This window comes from Ziziphus jujuba, chromosome 5 (genome assembly GCF_031755915.1).
Source record: "Ziziphus jujuba cultivar Dongzao chromosome 5, ASM3175591v1".
Taxonomy (NCBI): domain Eukaryota; kingdom Viridiplantae; phylum Streptophyta; class Magnoliopsida; order Rosales; family Rhamnaceae; genus Ziziphus; species Ziziphus jujuba.
In genome coordinates, this window is record NC_083383.1 from 815,200 (window position 1) to 839,093 (window position 23,894).

At 35.1% G+C, this 23,894-nt stretch overlaps 5 protein-coding genes across 11 annotated transcripts; 3 read left to right on the forward strand and 2 right to left on the reverse strand.

The window, feature by feature from the left end:
* Positions 1–1,996: 1,996 nt before the first annotated feature.
* Positions 1,997–5,405, forward strand: LOC107419828 (uncharacterized). Its single transcript, XM_016028643.4, has 6 exons — positions 1,997–2,989; positions 3,278–3,401; positions 3,648–3,777; positions 4,598–4,634; positions 4,761–5,001; positions 5,139–5,405. The coding sequence occupies exons 1-6, from the start codon at positions 2,759–2,761 to the stop codon at positions 5,213–5,215; spliced, it is 840 nt and encodes a 279-aa protein (XP_015884129.1). The 5' UTR covers positions 1,997–2,758; the 3' UTR covers positions 5,216–5,405.
* Positions 5,406–5,599: 194 nt separating this feature from the next.
* Positions 5,600–10,150, forward strand: LOC107419827 (SWI/SNF complex subunit SWI3B). 3 transcript variants are annotated; one of them, XM_048475810.2, is made up of 8 exons: positions 5,606–5,704; positions 5,887–7,468; positions 7,599–8,023; positions 8,160–8,546; positions 9,090–9,228; positions 9,409–9,542; positions 9,620–9,813; positions 10,132–10,150. In XM_048475810.2, exons 2-7 carry the CDS (start codon positions 7,279–7,281, stop codon positions 9,770–9,772), a joined length of 1,428 nt encoding a protein of 475 aa, XP_048331767.2. In that variant the 5' UTR covers positions 5,606–5,704; positions 5,887–7,278; the 3' UTR covers positions 9,773–9,813; positions 10,132–10,150. The 3 variants fall into 3 exon arrangements, with proteins under 3 accessions (XP_015884127.3, XP_048331767.2, XP_060673343.1); XM_016028641.4 differs by lacking the exon at positions 10,132–10,150 and having other exon boundaries at positions 5,600–5,704; positions 9,620–9,872; XM_060817360.1 differs by lacking the exon at positions 10,132–10,150 and having other exon boundaries at positions 5,611–5,704; positions 5,854–7,468; positions 9,620–9,872.
* Positions 9,941–11,984, reverse strand: LOC107419831 (psbP domain-containing protein 3, chloroplastic). Of its 2 annotated transcripts, none has more exons than XM_016028644.4 (10): positions 11,802–11,984; positions 11,646–11,718; positions 11,350–11,522; positions 11,182–11,256; positions 11,009–11,089; positions 10,806–10,888; positions 10,606–10,681; positions 10,374–10,492; positions 10,253–10,297; positions 9,941–10,152 (listed from the first exon to the last, which is right to left on the reverse strand). In XM_016028644.4, exons 1-10 carry the CDS (start codon positions 11,902–11,904, stop codon positions 10,126–10,128), a joined length of 855 nt encoding a protein of 284 aa, XP_015884130.1. In that variant the 5' UTR covers positions 11,905–11,984; the 3' UTR covers positions 9,941–10,125. The 2 variants fall into 2 exon arrangements, with proteins under 2 accessions (XP_015884130.1, XP_015884131.1); XM_016028645.4 differs by having other exon boundaries at positions 11,182–11,250; positions 11,802–11,981.
* A 1,787-nt stretch (positions 11,985–13,771) lies between these two features.
* On the forward strand, positions 13,772–19,737 carry LOC107419841 (AT-hook motif nuclear-localized protein 10). 3 transcript variants are annotated; one of them, XM_016028658.4, is made up of 6 exons: positions 13,772–13,978; positions 14,661–15,196; positions 16,168–16,220; positions 17,520–17,651; positions 18,745–18,906; positions 19,107–19,737. In XM_016028658.4, exons 2-6 carry the CDS (start codon positions 14,668–14,670, stop codon positions 19,332–19,334), a joined length of 1,104 nt encoding a protein of 367 aa, XP_015884144.1. In that variant the 5' UTR covers positions 13,772–13,978; positions 14,661–14,667; the 3' UTR covers positions 19,335–19,737. The 3 variants fall into 3 exon arrangements, with proteins under 3 accessions (XP_015884144.1, XP_015884143.1, XP_024930535.1); XM_016028657.4 differs by having other exon boundaries at positions 13,773–13,978; positions 14,631–15,196; XM_025074767.3 differs by lacking the exon at positions 13,772–13,978 and having other exon boundaries at positions 14,219–15,196.
* A 94-nt stretch (positions 19,738–19,831) lies between these two features.
* LOC107419840 (uncharacterized) lies at positions 19,832–23,080 on the reverse strand. Of its 2 annotated transcripts, none has more exons than XM_016028656.4 (5): positions 22,504–23,080; positions 21,591–21,933; positions 21,094–21,365; positions 20,685–20,881; positions 19,832–20,463 (listed from the first exon to the last, which is right to left on the reverse strand). In XM_016028656.4, the coding sequence occupies exons 1-5, from the start codon at positions 22,691–22,693 to the stop codon at positions 20,023–20,025; spliced, it is 1,443 nt and encodes a 480-aa protein (XP_015884142.1). In that variant the 5' UTR covers positions 22,694–23,080; the 3' UTR covers positions 19,832–20,022. The 2 variants fall into 2 exon arrangements, with proteins under 2 accessions (XP_015884142.1, XP_024930533.1); XM_025074765.3 differs by having other exon boundaries at positions 21,591–22,039; positions 22,504–22,644.
* Between the last annotated feature and the right edge of the window lie 814 nt (positions 23,081–23,894).

Below are 23,894 nucleotides of genomic sequence, written 5' to 3' on the forward strand. Positions count from 1 at the left end.
ACATGACTGTTTTACAAAAGTGGTAGACTAGTTGTTGCATAATTAATAGCACCAAAAGAAGATGAGCGGTCCCCATACGGTTGTAATGGGTCCCTCCTTGGTCCCTTTCAAGTTTGAACACAACTCAATTGCATTTCATGTTAGTTTTTTTTTCTAAGACTGACTTTTATATATATATATATATATATATTTTTTTTTTGCTAAATAAAAAAGGTTTTTATGAGTATTATCTGTTCAGACTTTAAAGATTAATAGGCCATTAGTTTCTAATTCTGTGAGAGTCCGCAAACTGCCAATCCATGATTTTTATTGCCCTTTTTCATAGTAATATATACACATACAGGAGTCATATCAAGGCTCAATAAGCAAATATAATAAGTCAACGGCTAATACTCAAGCTTAGTTGTATGTCACGTGGATTAGAAAGTTCACACAGAAAGGAAGCAGCCAGCTTGAGTGATTAGAAATTGGAGGCGACCAGAGTGGGAATGGGGATTGCTTATTAATGCGCACATACCTACCACGAAGGGTTGAATTAATTATTAAATAATGGTGTGATATAAAACGTAGAACCAAGGATGAACTATTCATGCCACTGGTTGCATCATGCGTTGTGATTTGTGAGGGTCCCTTTCTTCCTACAGAGACGCTCGAACTTTATCCATTTCTCGCTTTCCCACTTATTATTATTATTATTATTATTATTATTTTGTATTTGTGTTGCATCTCCTATAAACTGGCTTTGGCATGGGAGTTCTATGTTTGTTATTAGAGGATTTTAATTCTTTTACTTTAATATGATATGTTGATACCAAATACACTAATGCATGAGTTCTAATTCCTCCATCTCCAATGTCCAAAAAGTATATATGTTTATTTTATTTTGTTTTTTTTGGTACATTCAAGTATGTTGTTTAATCATTTACCCAAAAAAAAAGGTATGTTGTTTAATCCAACCAAATACGGATTTATATGAAAATGGATTCCGTCTAATACTTCATGTCATAATTTATACCTCAAACATACACTAGGCAAGAACAATTTATAACTTAAATGTGTACTTTTATATAAATATATAAAAATATGTATATATATTTTTTTGGTGAAAAAAATGTATACTTCTATATTTACTCAGTGATATATATACATTTAATTAGTAATTATTACAAGTTTTTAAAAAGATTATTTTTATTAATGTTGAGCTTGAGATTCTTGGATTAAAGTAGAGAATATCTCACACGGATATTATACTCAACCAGAAATAATTAAATAGATAACATAATTTTTTAGTCTATATTTAAAATTTTTATTTTTATATGTTAATATTCACATCTCTATAAATAGATTATATTAAATATAAAAATCAATAAAATTTTGATTATAATTAGATTATATTAAATATAAAAAATCAATAAAATTTTGATTATAACATAAATTTATTTATAACCTTTAGAATTATTCATGAGGTATTTACAATTAAAATAAAAATGCTTAATTAGATTAGGCCCCATATGCCTAATTTAAAAGGGAAAAGTGTCTTGAACATGTAAGCTTATAGGTGAAAAAATATATTGAATCAACTCAATTTATAGAAATAAAAAAAGCAAACACAAAGTTGAAAAAAAGAAGAAGAAAGATTTGACTTTTGGAAAATCCTAATTCCTAATAAGAAGGAAGGTGCAGAGCAGAATGGAAAGGCAGTGCATGATGAAAGTGAATATGAAAATGAGGATGATCATTGTTGGACGTGAACAAATTGCGCCGGGAATGGATGTGTTGATGTTTAGTGCATACGTGTAAGCAAAGCAACTAAACTAGGGTTTAAGAATGAGTCCCCAGGCAGTGACGATACCAACAGACAGAGAGAGAGAGAGAGAGAAGGTGGGTGGGACCTACAATTCCCCACATTTATTTATTTATTTATTTTTTTTTGCTTGAATACAATTCCCCACATTTGTCTATTTAATTATATATATATATATATATATATATTTCGATGAATGATGAAATGTAAATCATGAGTGTCCTTTCTTTTTGTTTTTCCATGGACAGCCATGAAATCTCAATTTCTGGACTGCTCCGCTTCCTCTACTTTGTTGTTCTACTAGTAATTACCATGTTGTTGTTGCAGTTACAGCCATTTTACTAGTACTCTAATAAGTGCTGCTACTGCCAACTCCCAAGTCCAACACGACAACCCGCAGCTTCACCAACTTCCCTAGATTCTTCTACTTGTAGCTTTTTCCTGCTCATCATTCTTCTTTTTCTCTTTTCTTCCAATAAAGCCCAACCCCATGCTCTCTACGGTCAATCCAATCCTCCCCCTACCACCGACCTCAACCTTTTCTTGGCCCATCTAGCCTTTCTTTTGCTTTTTTCTCTTTTTTTTTTTTTTTTTCGATTCCTCTTTTTCTTTTGTTGTGATTAATTATTGGGCTTATTTTGTATATCACTGTGCATCAAGATCTCTTTTTCTTTTTATTTTTCCTTTTAGAATTGACCTCGTGCTGCTGTTCCCTCGAATCTCTTTGGAATTCAATGGATTCCAAGTATATCTCAGTGAAATTTAGGGTTTATCTAGGGTTTTTCTTCTAAGATGTGGCTTTGTGATTGTTGGCTCTGCATTAGTATCTCTTAGTAACATATACTGTCAACCAATCAATCCGATCGTCTTTCTTTATTTCCTTTTTCTTCTGGGGAATCTTCCTCTTTCGCTTTCAGAATTTGGAGTTTGGTTTGTGACCAAATCGTGTCTTTCATGGCTTATCAGTCGGTTCCGGGTCCGGGTTCGGGTTCGAGTTCGAGTTCTGGCTATAATTTTCTGAATTCCCCTTTTGGAGACACCACCTACACCAAGGTCTTTGTGGGCGGCCTGGCCTGGGAGACACAGAGCGACACCTTGAGACGTTACTTCGAGCACTTTGGGGAGATTCTCGAGGCCGTTGTCATCACCGATAAGAATACGGGGCGATCCAAAGGCTATGGTTTTGTGAGTGTATATTTGTTTTCACTTTTAGGGATTGTGTTATTTCTGTTATCATCTTCCATATGCCAAATGTCAAATCTTTATAAGCTTTTTGAATGATCTGTGAGAGCTATTATCAGTACTGCCGGTATGAACATTTTTTTTCTTTTTCTTTTTTTATGTTTCTCCTCAACAGCATTTCATTTTCAATGTAATTGTCATTTATGCCAATCGAAATCGGCTTGTTTGTTTCTGTTTAGTGTTAACAAAAGAATGACTTGGTTTCGGTTTGTATTTATGTGGAGGGTTTAGGTCACTTTCCGGGAACCAGAGGCTGCTAGAAGAGCATGTTCTGATCCAACTCCAATCATCGATGGCAGGCGGGCAAATTGTAATCTGGCTTCTCTTGGGCGGCCCCGGCCACCTATGCCTTATGGTACTTTCCATTATTTTGGTTTATAGTCTTTAGATTATATATATATATATATATATATATATTTGTGTGTGTGTGTGTGTGTTAAATATTGTTTTGCTTCCTGTGATGTTAAGATTGGAAGTTTAAACGATTATAAGATTATACTATAACAAAATCAAATTAAATTTCCATGGCTCTTGCTGAAGCTTTTCACTAGTCCAGCAGACAGTCTCTGATTGTCAACACTTCTTTATTTCTTTCTCATAGGACGTCTCAGACCAGCTGCTCCAAATATAGCAAACATGCAAGTTACCCGCGGGGCTTATGTCAGTGGTTTTGGCTTCCAGCAACCAGTCTCTTATAGCTATCAACAAGGTCTAGTTTATCCTCCATATGGGTAAGTTAGGAGAACTGGTAGTCACTAGTTTCGATTTTGAGCTTTGCATGTCTGGATTCCTAGCATTGAGTTAATCTCTGGTTTATGTCCTTATGGTGACCTACTCAGACAATATTTATCTTAATTTCTTTCACTGTTGTAGCTGACTTCTTAAAATGTACCTTTCCTTGTTATTTTCTCTGACCAATATAGTTTTATTGGGAGAGTTGATGCATTGGGTTATGTATATTAGTATTTGCTGAAGACTAAACCAAGGCTCAATACAAATAAATGTCTGATATCTGTGACGTTAGTTTTGGCTGACTGCGGAATAAGGGGTGACCAGTTAGGTCCATTGGGTGCATCTCCTTTGCAGCTACTTTCTCATTCTCTCTTCCTTTCTGTGGCATATACCAATCACAGCATGCATTGCCACATAGAATATTGAGAATACTTAGTCATTCCCTTGAAAGCAGGGTTGGTTTTGTCCAGACTACAGTGATGTGACGTGGTGTGATTGGTAATTGCAGGAACTCAAAAAGTGTTAGTTGCGGAGGATATGTGCCCCCGGATCAATGTTAATTGAACAGGCAAGACTTATGTGCTGTTTGACAAGGGCCATGGATTGAGTTATTAGTCTCACTATCTTTTGATTGATCTCATACACGAGATGACGTTTTCTAGAATAGGAATACGTAGACTATAGGTGTAAATCTTGGTTCTCTGCTTGTAATTAATGATGGTGTCTTATGTTCTTTATTTTCATGCAACACCATTCACCTTAAATCCTTGGTTGGAGCTGCACTTTCGAAAGAATGTATTGATTGTTTTCTCTATGCAGGTATACGACATATGGACCCGAATACATCTATCAACAGGTCAATAGTGCTCAAAATTTGCATTTACAATTGTCATTTACAGTTATTAGGTTATGAAGGAAGTATGAGTATGGCGTGTTAGTCTTGCAATTCTAATTTGTTTCCTCTATGTCAATTTTCCTGTAGGGTGGTTACATTCCTTATTCGGGTCAGCAGTACCTTCAGATATATGGAGTGCCTGGGACAGTTAATACAACTATTTATCCTTCTTATGGACAAATGGGTCAAACTCCTCCTAGTGGTCAGAGTTATACAACTCTGCATGGATATGCAATGCCCGGTCATCAAATAGTGCAGTTTGGTGGACCTAGTGTTAATGCTATAACAACTTCACCCATGCCTACAATTCAAGCACCATATCCTACAGGTATATATCCACACTGTTTGACTAGTTTTCTTGTCATTTAACATGAAGACCTTTTGAGTTTTGTGCTCCAAGTATGCATAAAAGTCTCAAGCCTTACTTATGAGTTGTATTATATGGTGGATTTATGTGGAACACAGGTTTCTTAGCAACTATAGGGTTGGAACATGACATTTGTTTTATAAATATCCAAAATAGAGGTTTGTTGAATAGCTAAATGGAGTTGAGTGTGGCAAGAACTAAAATTGAATGATGGACAGCAGGAGAAGGTGCAAAAGTAATACATTCTTTTTTATCATTATCAAATACACATTAAGGGCTAAGTGAAAATATAACTTGGTAGAGGATTTGTCAAGGTTGATATCATTTACCATTTAGGAAGAGCTTATGGAGCATGGAACTGCTCTGTTTTTTAAACAGGTATGGCAGCACCTGTTGTGGCTCAACCACAGTTTATAGTTCCTGCTCCTCAGTATATGCAAGGTAGTGGTTCGGACCAAACAGCTGGGTGATGGGATGATTGAGGTTAGTGCCATGCTTTTGGGATTATTCATATCATGTAAAAGCCTATCTTGGACATAATGTTGTAATATGTTCATGGGTGCAGGTGTCCTTAGATTGCAGCAGGACTAAGAGCAGCGGAACTGCTACTTGAGTGGCAGGCTTCGGATCTAGCCTTGCAAATGATTTGTTTTGCATTCTAGAGGTATTATTTGTTTGTGCCATTAAATATTTGTTAGGAGTTGTTTTTACTACAATATTTTATTTTAAGCTTGATGATAATGTGGGTTCCTTGCTTGCTAAGATTTTCATTGAATGGTCACAAGTGTTTGTTTATTGTTTGCTTTTATGCAGAGGGATCTAATATCAGATATGAATATTCTGCAGGTCATACATAATCATGCTCACCAGAGACATCAGATGTCAGATTCCCTCCTGATGGCAGAGAAGGAATGTAGGGAGGATGCAGGCTGCCAGAGGCTGCTCTTCCTTTGGGGACCCTTTATGATTATTGTACTCTACTTTTTTGAACCACGTTGTATAGTTCCTTTGCTCATCAGGATTGAGTGGCGGACTTGTCATTAGATTTGATTATGGGTGCTGGAAACGGATTCTAGCAGCCCATATACATACATATATATATATATATATATATATATATATATATGTAGGAACAACACAAGTAATATGAAAAAAAAAAAAAAAAAATTGATAGAATCAACATATGATTCTTTTGTTAGTGTAAGTAGTAGTAGTAGCGCAGCAGTCCCCCAGCATTTTGGGGGTGTATAGTCTCTGGTGTAAAATGGTGTATTTTGTGGGTCTGTCGTTAAAATTGTGATATGCCTTTTTGTGCATATCTTGTGATTCAAAACTATGGAACTCCTATAATCTATGGATGATTTTGGGAGCCTGGCTTCAAACAAAAGGAGAAGCTTCAGGTATATTCTATGCTAAAAATAATGAAATACTTATGTTTTTTCATTTTCCTCCATTAAAGGTGTGTTTTTAGTATTCGTACTCGGGCTATCTATATTTCCTATTTGAAGGGCCGGGTTCAGAGGTCTTTTGAGTATGAGGTAAAAAATATCTTATTCTTCTATTCTTACATTTTAAACCATATGGTGTCAGAAAGAATAGCAAGGTGACCTAGCCTAGAGGGTTTTCTTAGTTATGCTTATTTAAATTAACAAGAAATCTTTATTTTATGCAATTCTTTTCTTTGAAACTCTTAGGATTGAAGGAAGCATCGATTTTATACTCATTATTTTTTAAAAAGAGAAAATTTTGGATAACAGAATAACTGTATGGTGATATATGATGCAAATAAATTTGTGAACTAGTAAAAAGCCAATACATTTCAAAAACACAAAAAAAAAAAAAAAAAAAAAAAATCTACTGAGTCGCTAGTTGTTGGTTTTTTTGCATTATTATTATTTTTTAATTTCCATATTTTTTTATTTCAGTCTGACGGTGAGTCGATATTCGTATTCTGATAAAATAATTTGGTGCCTGCTCTTGTCTCAAAAAAAGATAAAAAAAAAGGGGTGCCTGTTCTGTAACATTCAAAAACCGTGTATATTGTTAATACGGGTGGCTGGGCTGGGCTGGGCTGGGAAAGTAGGACATTGGACCAACATAAAAAAAACAAAAAAAAAAAAAAAAAAAGAGGAAAGAAAGAAAAGGAAAATACAATGCAAAAAGCTCAGTGTGTATGAGACGCAATCGAAAAATAAAAATAGGTGGCCGTAATTTGGGAATTTACCAGGTCAGAAAAATATGGTGATGGAGGAAGAGAAGAGTCAAAAATCCATGTCCCCGGGCAAGCAGAGCCAGCCCGTGAAACCTGAAACAGCGGCCAGCGACTCCCAGGACGCCGTGGCGGCGAAGCCAAGCCCAGCCCTAAACGCCCCCAGTTCCCGTCCTTCCTCCGATGCCGATGTAGCCGCCCACCTCCCTAGCTATTCCAGTATGTATATATATATATATATGTCTATATTTATTGTATCCCCACCCCAGTCCCACCTCAATTTAATGATAATTATTATTAGTATTATAAATTTATGAATTTACAAAAAGAAAACATAAAATTGATACAGGTTGGTTTTCGTGGGACAAAATCCACGAATGCGAAGTGCGGTTGGTGCCGGAGTTCTTCGAATCGCGGTCTGCATGGAAATCGCCAAGAGTTTATATGTACTACCGCAACTCCATAATCAAGCAGTACAGAGACCAGCCATCGCGGAAGATCACGTTCACGGAGGTGCGGAAGAGTCTAGTGGGGGATGTGGGATCAATACGCAGAGTGTTTGATTTTCTGGAAGCTTGGGGACTCATCAATTACTCCCCTTCCGCCCTCCAAAACAAGCTCCTCAAGTGGGATGACAAGGATTCCAAACCCTCTTCTTCTGATCCTCCTGCTCCCCCCCCTCCTCCTCCTCCTACTTCCAAGGACGACGTCTCCAAGAGGAACTGCAACCACTGCAAGTCTCTCTGCAGCATTGCCTGCTTTGTGTGTGATAAGGTCTCTTTCCCCCCACCCCTACACTACCGTTCCTTTTTTTTTTTTTTAAATTATTATTATTATTATATATATATATACACATATATAAAGTAAAATTATTATTATTATTTATTGTTTATATTTACACATGGAGCAGTACGACATGACTCTATGTGCTAGGTGCTATGTTCGTGGTAACTATCAAGTTGGTGTGAGTTCTTCAGATTTCAGGAGGGTTGAGATCAATGAAGATTCCAAGAGTGATTGGTTGGATAAAGATACTCTGCATCTTCTAGAAGCCCTTTTGCATCACGGCGATGACTGGAGGAAGGTTGCACAGCATGTTGGTAGAAGTGAGAAGGATTGTGTCTCTCATTTCATTAAGCTTCCTTTCGGCGAAGAATTTGTTGACCGCGAGTGTTTTCAAAGCATGGATCCTAGGCATGCTGATTGTGGACCCGACACCCCTGCCACCACCTCATCCTCCACCAAAAGAATGCGTCTCACTCCTCTTGCAGATGCAAGCAACCCAATTATGGCTCAGGTTTACATGTTTTCTTATTTCATTGATATTATTATTTCTTTTCTGACATTCAGAATTTTAGGATTGTTTGCTAATTAATTTATTTAAGTTCATGTCCAGCTTGGTACAATTATCCAAACCATTTTCTATAGAAAATTCATTCATTCAACACCTACTGCATTATGGTTTCTTTCCGAGAAACTTTACCTGTTAGGTTTCTGCCTGATCCTATTGGCTGCTTGTGAAAATCACCAGGGGCTCTGACCACATTGTCTAAAGCTTTATTCCCTTTTTTTTTTTTTTTTTTTTTTTTTTTTTTTTTTTTGGGTCACTTGGGTTAGTCGAACCCTAGCTAAATTATGCGTTATAACTTCACATGGAGGGAAGTGAAGCTTATTCTTCAGTTTGTCACCTTGTCTAGATAATGAACATTGATTCTGAGTTTCCAAGAACAATGTTAAGCTTGCATCGTGCATTCACATGAGGTTGGCTATGATATTTCATTTTTGACATTGCTGTTTCCCTGAGTTGGCTAACATTGATTTTTTGTGCCATGCATGTCAGGCTGCCTTTTTGTCGGCTTTGGCAGGTGTGGAGGTTGCAGAAAATGCTGCCTGTGCAGCTGTCACAATGCTTTCTCAGGTTGATTACAGATCAAGTGGAGGGGCTCGTGGACCTCAAGACACTAATACAAGATGGAATAGTATGTAGTTGTGTAATACATGTTGCTTATTAAATCTTCTCTCAAGCATCTGACATTGTCTTTGCTATGCATCGGAAATTATGTTGTTGTTTAATAGCTTAGGAACTATTATGTACTTTCATAAGGAGCTATTGCTAGACCATCCAACAGTGCATGATACTGGTTTACCTTCTGATGCAGAAGTGGATGCTGCATCCAACGGAAACACGAACCTAAATACAGCAGCAGAAGGAGCTTGGTTAGATGCAAATTCACAACTTGAGAAGGAAGAACTTGATGTCGAGAGAGCCATTTCTGGGATTACTGAAGTGCAGGTGTGTTACTTTTCATGGTTACTGGTTGGTGCGCTTGAGTTAAAAACTTATTTGCTAATGGTTATAAGTCATTGCAGATGAAAGAGATTCAAGATAAAATTGTTCATTTTGAGGCGCTAGATTTGCAGATGGAGAAAGAGTGGCGACAATTGGAGCAAATGAAGAACATGCTCTTTGTTGATCAATTAACTTTTTTGTTTCATAAAAGTTCAGCGCAAAAAACTGGATGAGGATGGAGAGAATTGTAAAAACGGATTGGTGTTGCATATTTGTAAGAACTCTGGAATCTAAATTAGTCTATTTTGAAATAGTTGGGTTCCCCTTCTGGTATAGGCCTTTTGATTGATAAAATTTTTTCCCGCGTCTTTAACTATTTACTTTTGAGGCAGCATCAGAAGGGAAAAATGCATATTACAGTTGGCCGGGTGTTATTGATTGAAATGAATAAAATATTTACCATGACAATTATAACTATTATTTAGGAAAAACAGAAAAATAACTAAACTGGTAGGAACTGAAAATCCATATATATATATATATATATAATATGTTCTTTCTTCTGTTTGTGGCTTTGGTTCTATTCTCAAAGGAACCTAAAGGATGTGACTGCCTGCAAAAGCAAAGAAAGATGGATTTTCAGAAAGCAATTCCATCATCATATCGTCAAAAAGGGGGAATGTTTTGATATAAGGCTATCCGTTCAATCTCACCTTCTCAATTTGGGTACTGTATTTCTCTGATTCTTCCTCTACGAACTGCATCAAAGTAGTTTACTGTAAGCATTTAAATATGGAAGAGGAAAGTAGGGAAGAAACTAGACTTGTTATATACCTGTCCGGTGACTGTATATAATTTGTTGTAATAGCCGTTGGAGGACATCCCAAGTGCCGACAGCAGATATCTACGACTTTCACCAGGATTTTGCAGCGAGTACGTGATGTAATAAAATCCTGGACCATATTTAGCGTTTTTAAATTAATCAACGTATGATCCTACACTGGTATAAAAAGAAAGAACGAAAGAGAAAAAAAGTGTGACAGAGATAAAAGTCCACTGGAAGTACCATTTTTGGCTTTGGAATCTTGAAGTTTCGCAGTGACTCCTGGGGGTCTTTGCCAGCTCCTATCTAATCCGCTTACCTATGAAGAGATTTTAATTTCATATATGTATAGATTAAGATATATATATATATATATATATATATATATATGTTATATGTAATGCATGTATGAGAAAGAGAAAGAGAAAGAGAAAGGCACACACCAGAGTCTCGGCAAACTCTTCAACTTTGCCAAAAGATTCCATCTTTGTAAAATCAGGGCCTATCCCAGTGATGACAACGCTAACTGAAGCCAAACCCCACCCAACCATTATTCAAATGAATTAATATTAATATGTAATGGCAATCGTAATACGTATCTAAAATTTATAGCAATAAAAATAAAATAAAAAAAAAATGTACCTACCATTAGAGCTAGAAGCCTCTCCTGGGTAGAAAGCGGTTACGGATTTAAATCCATTTGGCTCTCCAGTCCCTACTTTCCAGTCTGCACTCCAAATTGAAACACATGGATTAATGTTAAGATTAAATAAGAATAGAACTGCAATTAACAAAGTTGCAAATCAAATAGAAGTACACCTTTGGGAATCAATATCTTGAACTTGTTCACATCATCAGTGTAGAGACGGAAACCCTCAGGCACCGCATCTGAAACTTGATAAATGCATTTCGCATTAGTAATACTACTTAAATTAGATTTTTGAGATTTGAGATTTGAGTATTAAGAGAGACCAAAAAAAGACGCACTAGTATTGTTGTTGCTATTGTTGTTGTCCACCGACGCTGCCGACGCATCCCAAACAATTGCCGGAAAACAAGATGCAGCAGCAAACAATGTGGTCGTCCCAATCAAAATTTGTCTTCTTCGAGCTCCTCCGCATTCTTCCTCTTGTTGTTGTTGAATATTACTATTGCCAAAACTGATGAGGAATCGGAATAGGAATTCAATTCAGCAAAACTATATTAGAAGGGAGCATCATCTCCAAATCTATTAACCTAAACATCAAGCAGAAGAAGAAGAAGAATTGATGAGGAGCACAGACCATGATTGTTTCTTATGCTGGCTGTTGTTGCTGCGAAGAAGCGTGCTGAGTCTGAATCTGGATGAAGTAGTTTCTGCAGAAATTGTAAAATAATCTGAAATTAAATTCAAATGGATTAGATCAGGTGGGGATAAGGTATCGTATACCACACCACACCTAGTCTTAAAGTGTTGCATAAAACTGACGGGTGGCTCATGGAATTGGGACGTCTCGCTGACGTCGGAGGACCAGGAGCACACCAACACCCAACACACGCCATGTCTTTTTTTTTTTAGATTGCCTTCTCTCTGTTTCTGCTTTCTGTTTCCTACAACTTTTTACGCCCTTTATTTCTTTTTTTTTTTTTTTTTTTTAACTCAAATACAAATTATCCTCTCTACAGTATATATATATATATATATATATATGTAAATGTCTTTCTCTATTTTTCATCCTCCTTCTGAGTTCTAACATATTTTCAGTTAATTTCTTAAAATTCTGATGTATAATTCAGAGATTAAAGAAAATGTAACCTTTGTAACTTTTTTTTTTCTTCTACCTTTGCTTTCAATATTATTAAATTCATTTCTTCTCCCTTACTAAAAAAAAAGGAAAAAGAAAAAAAGAAAGAAAGCATAAATACGGAATTCAATTGGTGAATTGTCTTTGTTTGATTATTTTATTTTAGTTTTCAAAAGCATGATTGGGCTACATAATTCATTTCACAGAGACAACAAAAGAGAAATATTTGTCCAATATTGTCGTCTTTTTCTTAATATCTGTTTATGCATCAATAAGAAAAAAAATATTCCATGCTGATCATGTCCTACAATTAAAAATCCTCTAACTGTGGTCTGAATTTGCATATCATAAATTCCTCATAACTTTACATTCTTTTCTTTTTTCTTTTTTCTTTTATGACATTTCACCTATTGTCACCAAAATATTCCTTTATTACCGAATAGTATGGGATAAAAAATTCTGTAAGATTTTGATGCACTTGCTATATTTGTGTAACCCGGAAATAACAGCAAGTCTTTTTGTAGGTTTGATTTGCATCTCACTCACCTTCAATTTAGAAAACATGGTAAAAAATTTAGAGTTTCTTATAAATTGAATATATTTCAAACATACAAGTTTTTGGGATAGTTTTTTTTTTTTTTTGAAGAACAAGTCGAATAGTTTAAATGATAATATTTTTTAAGAAATTAAAATTGATAAAGAAAAAAAAAAAACCAATAATGAATTGATTTTTTGTTGAGCGTTACTCAAAACTCTGATCCCAGTCAGTAATGTTTGAAAGTTTTGGAGGGTTTAGATGAGGTGGCAGTGGATGGTGAAAGAGGCAAGAGATCACTGGAATTATGTACACAAAGTTGAGTAGTTGGTATTTAGTCAAATTTAAGTCTCTTCTTTCCACTATATGTTTAACTTCTTTTACATACCAACTGCCCATTACCAACCCATCTTCTATTATTATATTTATTTATCAAACCCCTTTTTTATTATTTTAGTCACCTAAATTAAAAAAAATATATATTTTTTTAATTTTTTCATTGAATTTTCCATTTATTATTTTATTTTTAACGTATTTATTTTTAATATTGGAACGAAGATTTTAACTCGATCATATAGGGAACCATTTACCACTGGATTCACTGTAGTCATCATTTTGTTGTGGGTATTTTTTTGTTTTTATCTGTAGAGTTAATTATTTATGAAAATACTAGCTATTAAGAAAGAGAATTATAATTGAGCATGACTCCAACAAAATTAAAATAAAAAAATCAACCAAAAAAAAAAAAAAAAAAAAGAAGAAGAAGGAGCCAAATATAAGAGATGGCGAATACGTTACACGTGCGGAGAGTATTAGAAAGTGAGATACTCTCTAAACATAAGCAACACGTGGATTTATACAAGTTAAACTTCAGACAGCGAGTGGGTTAAAGATGAGAAAAAGTGGGGAAAAAAAAAAAAAAAAGCAATTAAGACGTTGGAGGAAACTAAAGAATTAATTATTATTTACTATGATTTCTTTATTTTTTTGGTGGGTATAAAGTAAATTAGGGGTGCTTTTTACCTGTTTTTCATTTTCTTCCTTTTTTTTTTTTTTTGGCCTAAACAAAAATAATAAAAAGCCCGAAAGAGGTAAACCATGGCATGGAAAAAAGAGAAAACCCAAAATAAAAATAATAATAAGATAAAAATATCTTAAATAAAATATAACTAAATATTCATATTTCTCGCATTTCTTAGAAAAAAGCTTTGGAGCTGCTCTGCCTTTTCGTTTCCAAACCCTAGAATTCCCTTCCCTTCTAAATTTCGGCTCCCTGCTTAATTTTTCTGAATTATTGGTAAGTTTGTAGTTATTTTTTGGGTTATTTTCTGGTTTTCCTTAATTTTAACTGTATTTTTCTTTCTTTTTCTTTTACTGTGAAATTCGAAAAAATATATATATTTTTTCGAAAATTGTCCGTCTGTGAGTAATGCTGATTTCTGCTCGATTTAAGCTTTAAGTGATTTTTTTTTTTTTTTCTGTGATCCACGTTAATTTTGTCAAAAAAAAAAAACTTTATTAATTATTAATTATTATTATTATTATTATTATTTTTAAATTTTTCTGTGATGGTTTTAAACCAGGTAACTAGATTTTATGCTATCCTTGTAGTTATTAGGGTTTTCTTTTATGTTTTTCCTATTTACTGGAATTTGCTTAAATTTTTATTCCGAGATTTGAAGGTAAGTAGATAGCAAAAATTTGGGTTTAGGCTTTGATTTCTACCCTGAATTTGAAACCCATCCGTTGAAAGTTAAAGCTCAGTGCAAAAATGTTTGCTTTTCTGGGGATACTTGGATAAGCTACTGTTTATTTCGCGAAGAAATTATCTCAGTCAGTGTGAAAAATTAAATCTTTGGAGGGTTTTAGAGTCGTTCATTCTCGGTGGTACTGATGGTGATCTAAGTGAATTTTAATTTTTTTGGTTTGACAAAAAAAAAATCTTCCAGGGAAGGGATTATAATTATATAGAATTTTAGTACAAAAATGTCAGGATCTGAGACAGGAGTAATGACAAGTAGAGAGCCTTTCAGCGTGGGCCTCCAGAAAAGTCCGCTACCATCACAGCCGGTCATACAGAACATGCGTTTAGTGTATAGTGCTGACGGGACAGCTGTTTACAAGCCCATGGCCGCCACGTCACCTTCATACCAGTCGTCCGGCGTTGGCGTTGAGACCGGCGCCGGAGCTGTTGGCGGTGGGGATGGCGGCGGAGATGGTTCAGCGGGTGGGGCTATAGTGCCACAGGGGATAAATAGTGAGCCAATGAAGAGGAAAAGAGGGAGGCCTAGGAAATATGGGCCAGATGGCAGCATGGCATTGGGTCTGGCACCTGCACCTCCTGCTGTCACGGTAACCCAGTCTAGTGGAGGAGGAGGAGGATTTTCACCGCCGCCGCCGCCTGGTTCTACAGTTGGCCCTCATGCTTCAGGAGGATCCGCCTCACCCACTTCCTTGAAGAAAGCCAGAGGCAGACCACCAGGTTCAAGCAAGAAGCATCAGTTGCAAGCATTAGGTATCTCATTTTGGTTTTTTGTTATTATTATTATTATTATTATTTCTTTTTTCCAACTTAAAATCTGTGTGGGTTTTGCTGGCTTACTGTGTCTTTTGATTATGTATGTATGTCACGTGATGAGATTTTAATGTTTTAGCTGTTGGGTTTTCAAAGGTTACAGTGGGCTCTATTTGACCTGTTCTAGCGCCCCGTTGACCTTTTTTTTCTTCACCCCCCCCCCCCCCCCCCCCCCTCTCTCTCTTTTTAAACACATTGCCGCTCAGAATTGTTCTTTGGTTTGGGGCTTTGACAGCAAAAGGGATTAGTTAATAAAGGTGTGTATGCGTGGATATAGACAATAGGTTTATGCTTTGTTTGATGATATAGATTCTTAGTTGTTAAAATTACTTATCTAACCCTGTGTTTTGTACTTCCACACTGTTGCCTTATAGAAAAATCTTATTATATATTCCTTTTATCTTCATTTTTCCTTCATGATAATATATAATAAAATTTCATATTAATAGCCCCTAATGGTTAATATATATTATACTTTGGTACAATGAATAAGTTTTTATTAATTATTACTGTTATTTATTATTTTAGTTTTTTCTTTTGTTGATTTCCTGTTCAGTTTTAGGTTAAACAATGCCAATGAAGTTTTGATAACAGTTGCTTTGCTGCCTAGTATTTCCTTTTAATTTTTTCTTTTTGTTCCCCTCTTTTCCTTAAATTCTATAGTATTTAATGTCGAATAAGTGCAAATACTGCTAAAATAGTGTTTTATTCCTGCATACCTTATAAAAGCAAACAACAAAATGAAATGATTAATCTTTGTCTCCGTTTTCAATTCATTTCACTTTAACATGCATTTATTAACCTTATAATGTTTGTTATTTTCTTTCTTCTTCCTTTAAAATTTTCAATTGATGTTTAAAATATGTTGTAAATGGTGGTGTTTCTTCTTTTTTTGGGGGGGCAACTTGCAGGATCAGCTGGGTTTGGATTCACACCACATGTTATCACTGTGAAAGCTGGAGAGGTTTATATTTGTCCTTCCTCTGGTTTTACATTTATTTATTTTGGTTTCTTCTGCCCATTCTTAATTGTATATTTTTCTCAATGCATCTGGATATCACTGTAATTTTGTTGAACTCAATAATTATCTTGTGAGATGGTATGTTTTGGTTCCTTGCATTCAAACATTCACAGCACCTAATTTTTTGGTGCCAGTGTATATTGTTCGCACTATCTACTTGCATATAATTTTGTGTTATTTTTGCCACATTGATAAATGTTGCATTTTTTATTGACAATTTAATTCAAATTGAGCTTTTGAGAACATTTGCTCGATTTCAGATTTTTTTTCAAGTTGTATTATGTCATATCTGCGAGTGATTAAGATTTTTGCAATTTATAAATCACGTTAATAAATATTGTTGCTACTGGATTTTTTTTTTTTTTTTTTTTTGTGATGAAATTGCTACTGGATTTGTTAAATTCAAATAACTTCATTGTTTGAATATTCCAGTACATTAAAATGGCAGGCACGATTATCTTTTTAATGTGTTATTTTTTATTTTATTGTTATTTTTTCTCAAGATTTCTCTTTCTTTTCCTTTTATTTTACTATTTTTGATGGGACTGGTGTGAGAGAACTGGAATCTGGAGCTTCCATTTAAGAAAGTTTTAAACATTCATTTTTCCTAAAAGGTAAACCTTTTTTGTATTAATTGGCCACACACATTTTTACTACTTTATTTTACTAAAATGAGAATTTCAAATGGCTGATTTATCATTATACAAATTATTTAATTATTCTTTTAAATGAAAAAACTCTGCTAATATTATTTAAGAAATGGTATCCTGATTTTTCCTACCCACCTAAATATTTTATGATAGAGAGAAATTCTTTAGAACCTGGACTAACAGAGTTTGTTTGTTTTGTCTACGAAGCTGTACATTCTTTCTTTTGCTAAGTGCTTATGAAGTTCATAATCCACAGTTGCTGCTGCAAATTCCTTACTCGATTCAGAGTGGGATAGAGCATCTTAACTGCAATAGGTTTCCCTTTAAACTAATTAGAGAAAGTATGAGTTTGAATTAAAAAACTAAATATTTTCACTAAAAATGGAGATAAATTAAAAGCTTCTGGACATATCAACTGAAACTATTATTTTTAATTTGAACCATTTATCCGAATGGTTACCATCAGTTCTCCTACGTAAGGGTGGATTGTTTATTTTGTTTTTTTCTCCTTTCTATGTTTAACTATGTTTGCCTTGACTTGTCATTTTATATTTGATCATGGAATTGGATTTCAACGTATTTGGTTTTTCAGGATGTATCGTCAAAAATAATGTCGTTTTCTCAGCATGGTCCAAGAGCAGTTTGTATCCTGTCAGCAAATGGAGCCATATCTAATGTTACACTTCGTCAGCCAGCCACATCTGGTGGAACTGTAACGTATGAGGTTTGTGAGATTACTGGTGAATTCTCTATTGGTGATGCCTTGATTACAAGTTGAAACTTCAATTTATGAATTGTTGACTACCTGATAATTTTTTTCCCAGTGTGATATTTGACGACTTAGCTAAAACCTTAGTTGTCAAAGTACATGTTGCAACAATTTCTGATGTATAAGAGAAGTGGATTGCGTATCATAATGTATGAGATACTGTAAAATACATTCTTCAATAGCAATATGTTTAATATATATTTAAATTACTTATGTATCTATGAGCATGTGTGATGTAATTTGTGTATGCATGTGTACATGGTATTAGGTGTTTATAGTGTTTCAAAAAGATTCTATCTATAGCCCACTGTATCATATAAATCTTCAGCTTAAATACGACCATCAATAACTTAAACTAGGAACGTCGTTTAATGTCATCATCATGCCAACGAATCTTTGCTCTCTATTTATTTTTCTAAAAAACGACATAAAATTTATGGCAGACTTCTCCCTATTTTCCACAAAAGTTTTGTTTTGATTCCTTTTTGCATGTTGGTGTATGATACAAATAGTGGGTCAGATGATATGCAACTATTTCTGGTTCACCTTAATTATTTTTATCATTTTTATATCACACGTTTCATTTAACAACCATGTTATATCTTATCTGTTTATCCATCATGCAAGAATGTAGGCAAGGTAATTGTTGTCTGAACTCTGAACTGAGATGGAACACATTGTATGTTATAAAATTTTTAAAATTTCATTTCAGAATATGTATAAATTCATTATTGTACAAGTAGAGGGCCTACCTTAAGTTTCTTTGTTCCTAAATGTTTTCACCTGAAGTGCTTGTAGTTTTGTGAGAGAGGTAAGTCCATATTTGCAATGGTTATCAAACCTCTTTAATGTATACCTGTCACCAAATCTCAATTCAGACAAGTGATTGTTGTCGTTACGTGATATTAGTTTTGGGAAGTACATATGGTCCCTGACGTGTCATGGTATACTGTTATAACTTACTACTGTATTGGATTAGCTTCATCTTAAAACTATATCTACTCATGAAATTTGCACTGTAAAATTTAAAAATATATTTCATTTGCAGGGGCGGTTTGAAATTCTTTCACTTTCTGGTTCATTTCTTTTATCTGAAAATGGTGGTCAGCGTAGTAGAACTGGGGGTTTAAGCGTGTCTTTATCTGGACCAGATGGTCGTGTTTTAGGTGGTGGTGTTGCAGGGCTTCTAACAGCTGCTTCCCCAGTTCAGGTATAATTACATTTTAGTTTAATGGAAGATGAGTTTTACCATAAATTTTTTTATCCCATTGTAGCCCTTTTGATGTTGATGATGTAAACTGGTTGCGTGTCAGTATAGGAGAAGGCAATGTACTTAATAAATACTTGACATATATTGTTAAGAAAAGGATTATCTGTTCATGCAGCTTTGACTTCCCATTCCCATTGCAGGTAGTTGTTGGGAGTTTTATTACAGATGCTTGCAAGGAATCAAAGATAGCAAACATGGAACCTTTATCTGTTACACCAAAACTTGTAGCTGTTACCGGACCAACTGGGGCCAGCAGTCCACCGTCCCATGGAACTCTTAGCGTGTCTTCAGGTGGCCCAGGGAGCCCACTTAACCAGAGTACAGGAGCATGCAATAACAATAATCCGCAAAGTATGCCATGGAAGTGAATCCTTTGTAACTTGTTTCATTTATACTAATTTGTGTAGAAGGAAAGAGCAATAATATCGTGTTTTGCAATCTCCTGGAAGTCTCTACCTACGTTTGTAGTTTCAGCTTAGTGTAAGTTTGGTAGAATAAGGAGCGTAGAGTGAAAATTTAAACTTACCTTATGTAGGTTATTACAGTCTTAGATTGTTAAATCAGTTGGTAAGAGGAGCGAGTGATACATAGAATTAGAGGAAAACATTGTGCTTCAAAGTAGTCTTTAGGTTAGGACGAGATGATGATGTAGCTTAGCTTGTAAGTGGTGGTTTATTGTAGTTTGTTGTTGTTGTCGTCTATAATGTATGTTTAACTTGATCTTTGTTTCCCTAATGATGAAGATGGTAATTGGTACCAATGTTCCTACAATTATTTTTCTTATTTAAGCTTCAGCACAATTTCGGATGATCTAAACTTCTGGGTCAGGTAGGTAACGATGATAAAGATGAAGTCCACTGGAATCTCACGAAAATTACGTTTACTACCATTTGCTCTTCCAATGCAAATATGGAATACGGAAAGCTGAGAAAATATCGTTGTTTACATTTTCTTTGGGACAGAATTTTTGAACATGAAGACATATTTCCTTGCACGAAGAGAAATTTTGAATTTTACACGGGTATACATAAATCCAATAGAATACAAAATGAGAATCTAGGCTAATTTCCTCGCTCTCTTCAAGAGAAAACGCAAGGAAAAGAACCCAAGAGCAAAAGTCTGCCAAAACCATCCTCTTGAATTAGCCGGATCCACCCTTTTAGCCAGGTGCCATGCATATGCAGCCTCCCCAATATGAGCTGCCACAGATAGAAGGAACACCATCCTCATTATCCACATTGACCTGAAGATGAAAAGGCTAAATCCTCTCAAGAGTGGCACAGGTCCTATGTCTGGTAAATAAGCTGCACAAAATAATGTAGTCATTCCGATCACACAAAATAGCCATGCGTAAATGGTTGGTCCATCCATGCTTTTCTTTTTCTTCTCTTGCCAATATGAGATTGTTGCTGCCATGCCTTCCCGAGGAGTTACCATTGGAATGTAACCAAGTTCCTCCTTAGCTTTAAGGAAGGAGAAATAATGGGTGATACCAACCTGTGAATAACAACATTATTAATTCAGTAACTGCTGAAAGTTCTAAATTTGCAAAAAGAAAAGATCTGACTCGCCATCCAACAGTTTCTCAGAATGGATGGCACCACATTCTTCCCCTCCCCCCATCCCACTACTTCTTCCCGATTTCATTTGTGGCACTAAGCATGTATAACCCAGAGTACCTTGAGGTTGCATGTGAGACAGAGAGATATTAAACAAACCTTGTATACTTCTGCAGGAAGGATCAAGGGCTGAGGAAGCCACCATTTATTCAACCATGGATATAACATCGTATAGATTGCCCAGAAAATCCTGCCCAAAAGAAGAGCATGTTGGACAGCTAAGGAAGTTTTAGGTAGGTCATAACCCAGGCTTCTAAGTAGAGGCCGGACGAACTCGAAAGTGTTGATGGGAGAGCCTGAAAAAAAAAACGAAAAAGAGAAAAAAAAGAAGTAGGACACTTTAAAACTTTTAAATCCCAATTTATTATTATTATTCTTTTTTTTGCTGACAACGTATAAACTCAAGTTTCATTTTAATCAATTATGTGCCTTCAATCAACAATAGTCCTGGACCACAAATTTAAAAGAGGGAGGAATTAGAAGAGTTATGAAAGTGGTTCATTGTTACCATCAGATACAAAATATGGCTGGCCAGCAGCTATTGGATGTCTCCCCTTCCCAGGTATGTCATCTAAAAGTCCCATGCTCGCCAATATTAATGCGAGTACCAGGTTATCAACATATATCCAGTCAGTTTTCACACTTGGATCCCCAATTTTAAATGGCAGTAGGCCCAACTTTGCCAGGAAAACTATACGCGGGAGGTGCCTTTCTTCACCAGGTCCATAAATAGCTGCCGGACGAACTGCACAGGTATAAAGAAATTTCCCATTCTTCTTCCTATCAAGCATGGAGACAACCAAATACTTAAAATGCAAGTACAGTGGGAAAATCCAGTCAATATCAATATCAAGCACGTTAATGCTATAAATGATGAGAGGTCTAGACGGTTTCAGTTCCCAGTATCAATATGGTAAAACAAAATACCAAACCACAAAGTCCACAACCACAACTGCAAATTACTTACAAGGACAGCAGAAGTAATCTCACAATCGAATCACTTACTTCAAGGGACGACCATTGCTCTTTAGAACCAACTGCTCAGCAATGGATTTACCACGTCCATATGGATCAACATGGTCATCCATTGGAAGATAAGGCAAGGTCTCGTTTCCATTCACGATCTCTTTCCCACCGAATACAACATTGTACGTGCTAACATAAACAAGTCTTTGTACCCCATACTCAAGGCAAGCATCTATGATATGGCAGGTTCCATTTATGTTTATCTCATCCACACGGCCAATTTGCAGCATTTCTTTTCCAGACATGCCGAATGAAGCAATGTGGAAAACACAATCCGCACCGCGGACAGCCCTTTCAACATCCTTCTTTTGGACAATATCACCTATCATTATTTCAATTTGGGTCAAGTCGAAGAAAAGCATATAACCAACCAGGACCCAAAAAGAAGGGATTCAAAGCATGCCTGTACTACTAATGTAAGATCCATGCTGAGCAAAACACCAAAAAGAGTTACAAATTAGCATTTTTTCCTACCCGAGGACAGGATAATAGCAACTACTCTTTAAAGCATCCAAATAAATTAATTCATGCATTGTAGTTTCAGTGCAAACAACTCGTTATTTTCCACCATGTAAACAAAAAGAAACAATTTTCTTTTTACTGTTTTTCTTTCAGAAAGAAATGGTATCCTGTAGTTTTTTTAACAAGTTAGAGATAGAAATTTGGAGGGAGTTTGACAAAAAGCCATGGCTAATTTGCTAAAAAGAAAAAGTAAAGAGTGACTGTAAGACCGATTGACCAAAAGAAGAAGAAGAAACGTAACCCTAAAGGTAAAGGGTGAAACTTGATGAATATCAAATCCCTAATCCCAATGATGGACCTCCAAATTGCAGCAGCAATGTCAAAATATGCAAACTGAAGACGGATGTGATCTGATATCGGAGAAACGCACCTTGGATGCAGTGGACTCCATGTTTGTGGAGATCGTTGGACCAAGGCGAGGTGGATCGAAGGTCAAGGGCTTTGACCGAGCGAGCACCTCTTCGGACAAGCTCCAAGCACAGAGCCCAACCCACAAATCCCAACCCACCGCTGACGACGAACGTGTTGCCCTCTATGCCTTCGTTCTCGCTTAAGTGCATTTTTTCTTTTTCTTTTTCTTTTTTTTTCCCCTCTTTATTTCTTCTTTTCAAATTTTCTTACTGCCTCTGCATTTATTCTTCAATTCTCCATCTTCTATTATAGATTCTTGGCCTCGCACCCATCATATAAATATTTTTTTTCTAAAAACTGTGGAAATGAAAATAAATATTACACGTTTTCTTTCTTTATAATCTGTTTTGGTGCCTGCAGGCCATGTGCCAAGTCAGACCTAATATATCTTGTGCACTTCATTTTATCTTTTATACGTTGTTGTTAAGAATTAAATTGCATGCTCTTTCATCCATGTTTAGTTAGTAGCAGCCCTTGATCTTTTTCCATGCTCATCCTTCACTTAGAGCTTCCAAATCTAATCCAAGAGCTTCCAAGTCAAGTCCACAACTTCCAAAGCGCTACTCGGGCTAAACATAAACAACACTCTATCTATGCGCTTTCTTGAATGAGATTAGAACTTTTTTTTGTAAGTGTATCTTAAAGTGGGCTTTAGTTTATCATGTTTGTGGGGTTAAATTGTATTGCTTTTGAGTAATTAAACAATTTGAATTTTCTCATCCATCAGCGCCTTCATAATGTTTTCACCATTCTTAGAGTGACATCAATATTGTTGCATCCTTTCAATGAATATTTAAATTAATTATAAGTCATATTTCGTTCATTTGATTTTTTTTCAATTTTGTTTTAATTGTATTTTATATTTAAAAAATATTCGTTGAGATCTTTTCTCCATATTCATAAAGATTGTTTGTAAAAAGTACAATATAAAGTACAAAATGAAAACATACGGAGTAATATTGACTTTTAATTTTTTTTTATATTTATCAAAAATAAATTTATTTGTAAATTTTTATTAATTAATTTTAATATTGTAAGACCAAACAATGTTAAAAATTGAAAAATATAATTTAGACAATTTATAGATAAAAATTAACAAACATATATTTTTTAATATATATAGAAAGTTAAAGGTTTCTAAAAAAACGTGAGATCTAACTAAATATAAAGGCAAAATCAGAAGGTCAAAATGGAGTTTTCCTTTACTTTATTTTTCGCCCTTAAATATATGACCAATTGTTATCTCAATGCACAGATTTCTTGTTAAATAAAATAAGAGTAAAATGTTAAGAATTTGTGGTCATGCATACTAATATGTACTAGATAAAAAGGTAACCATGGCAAAGACAT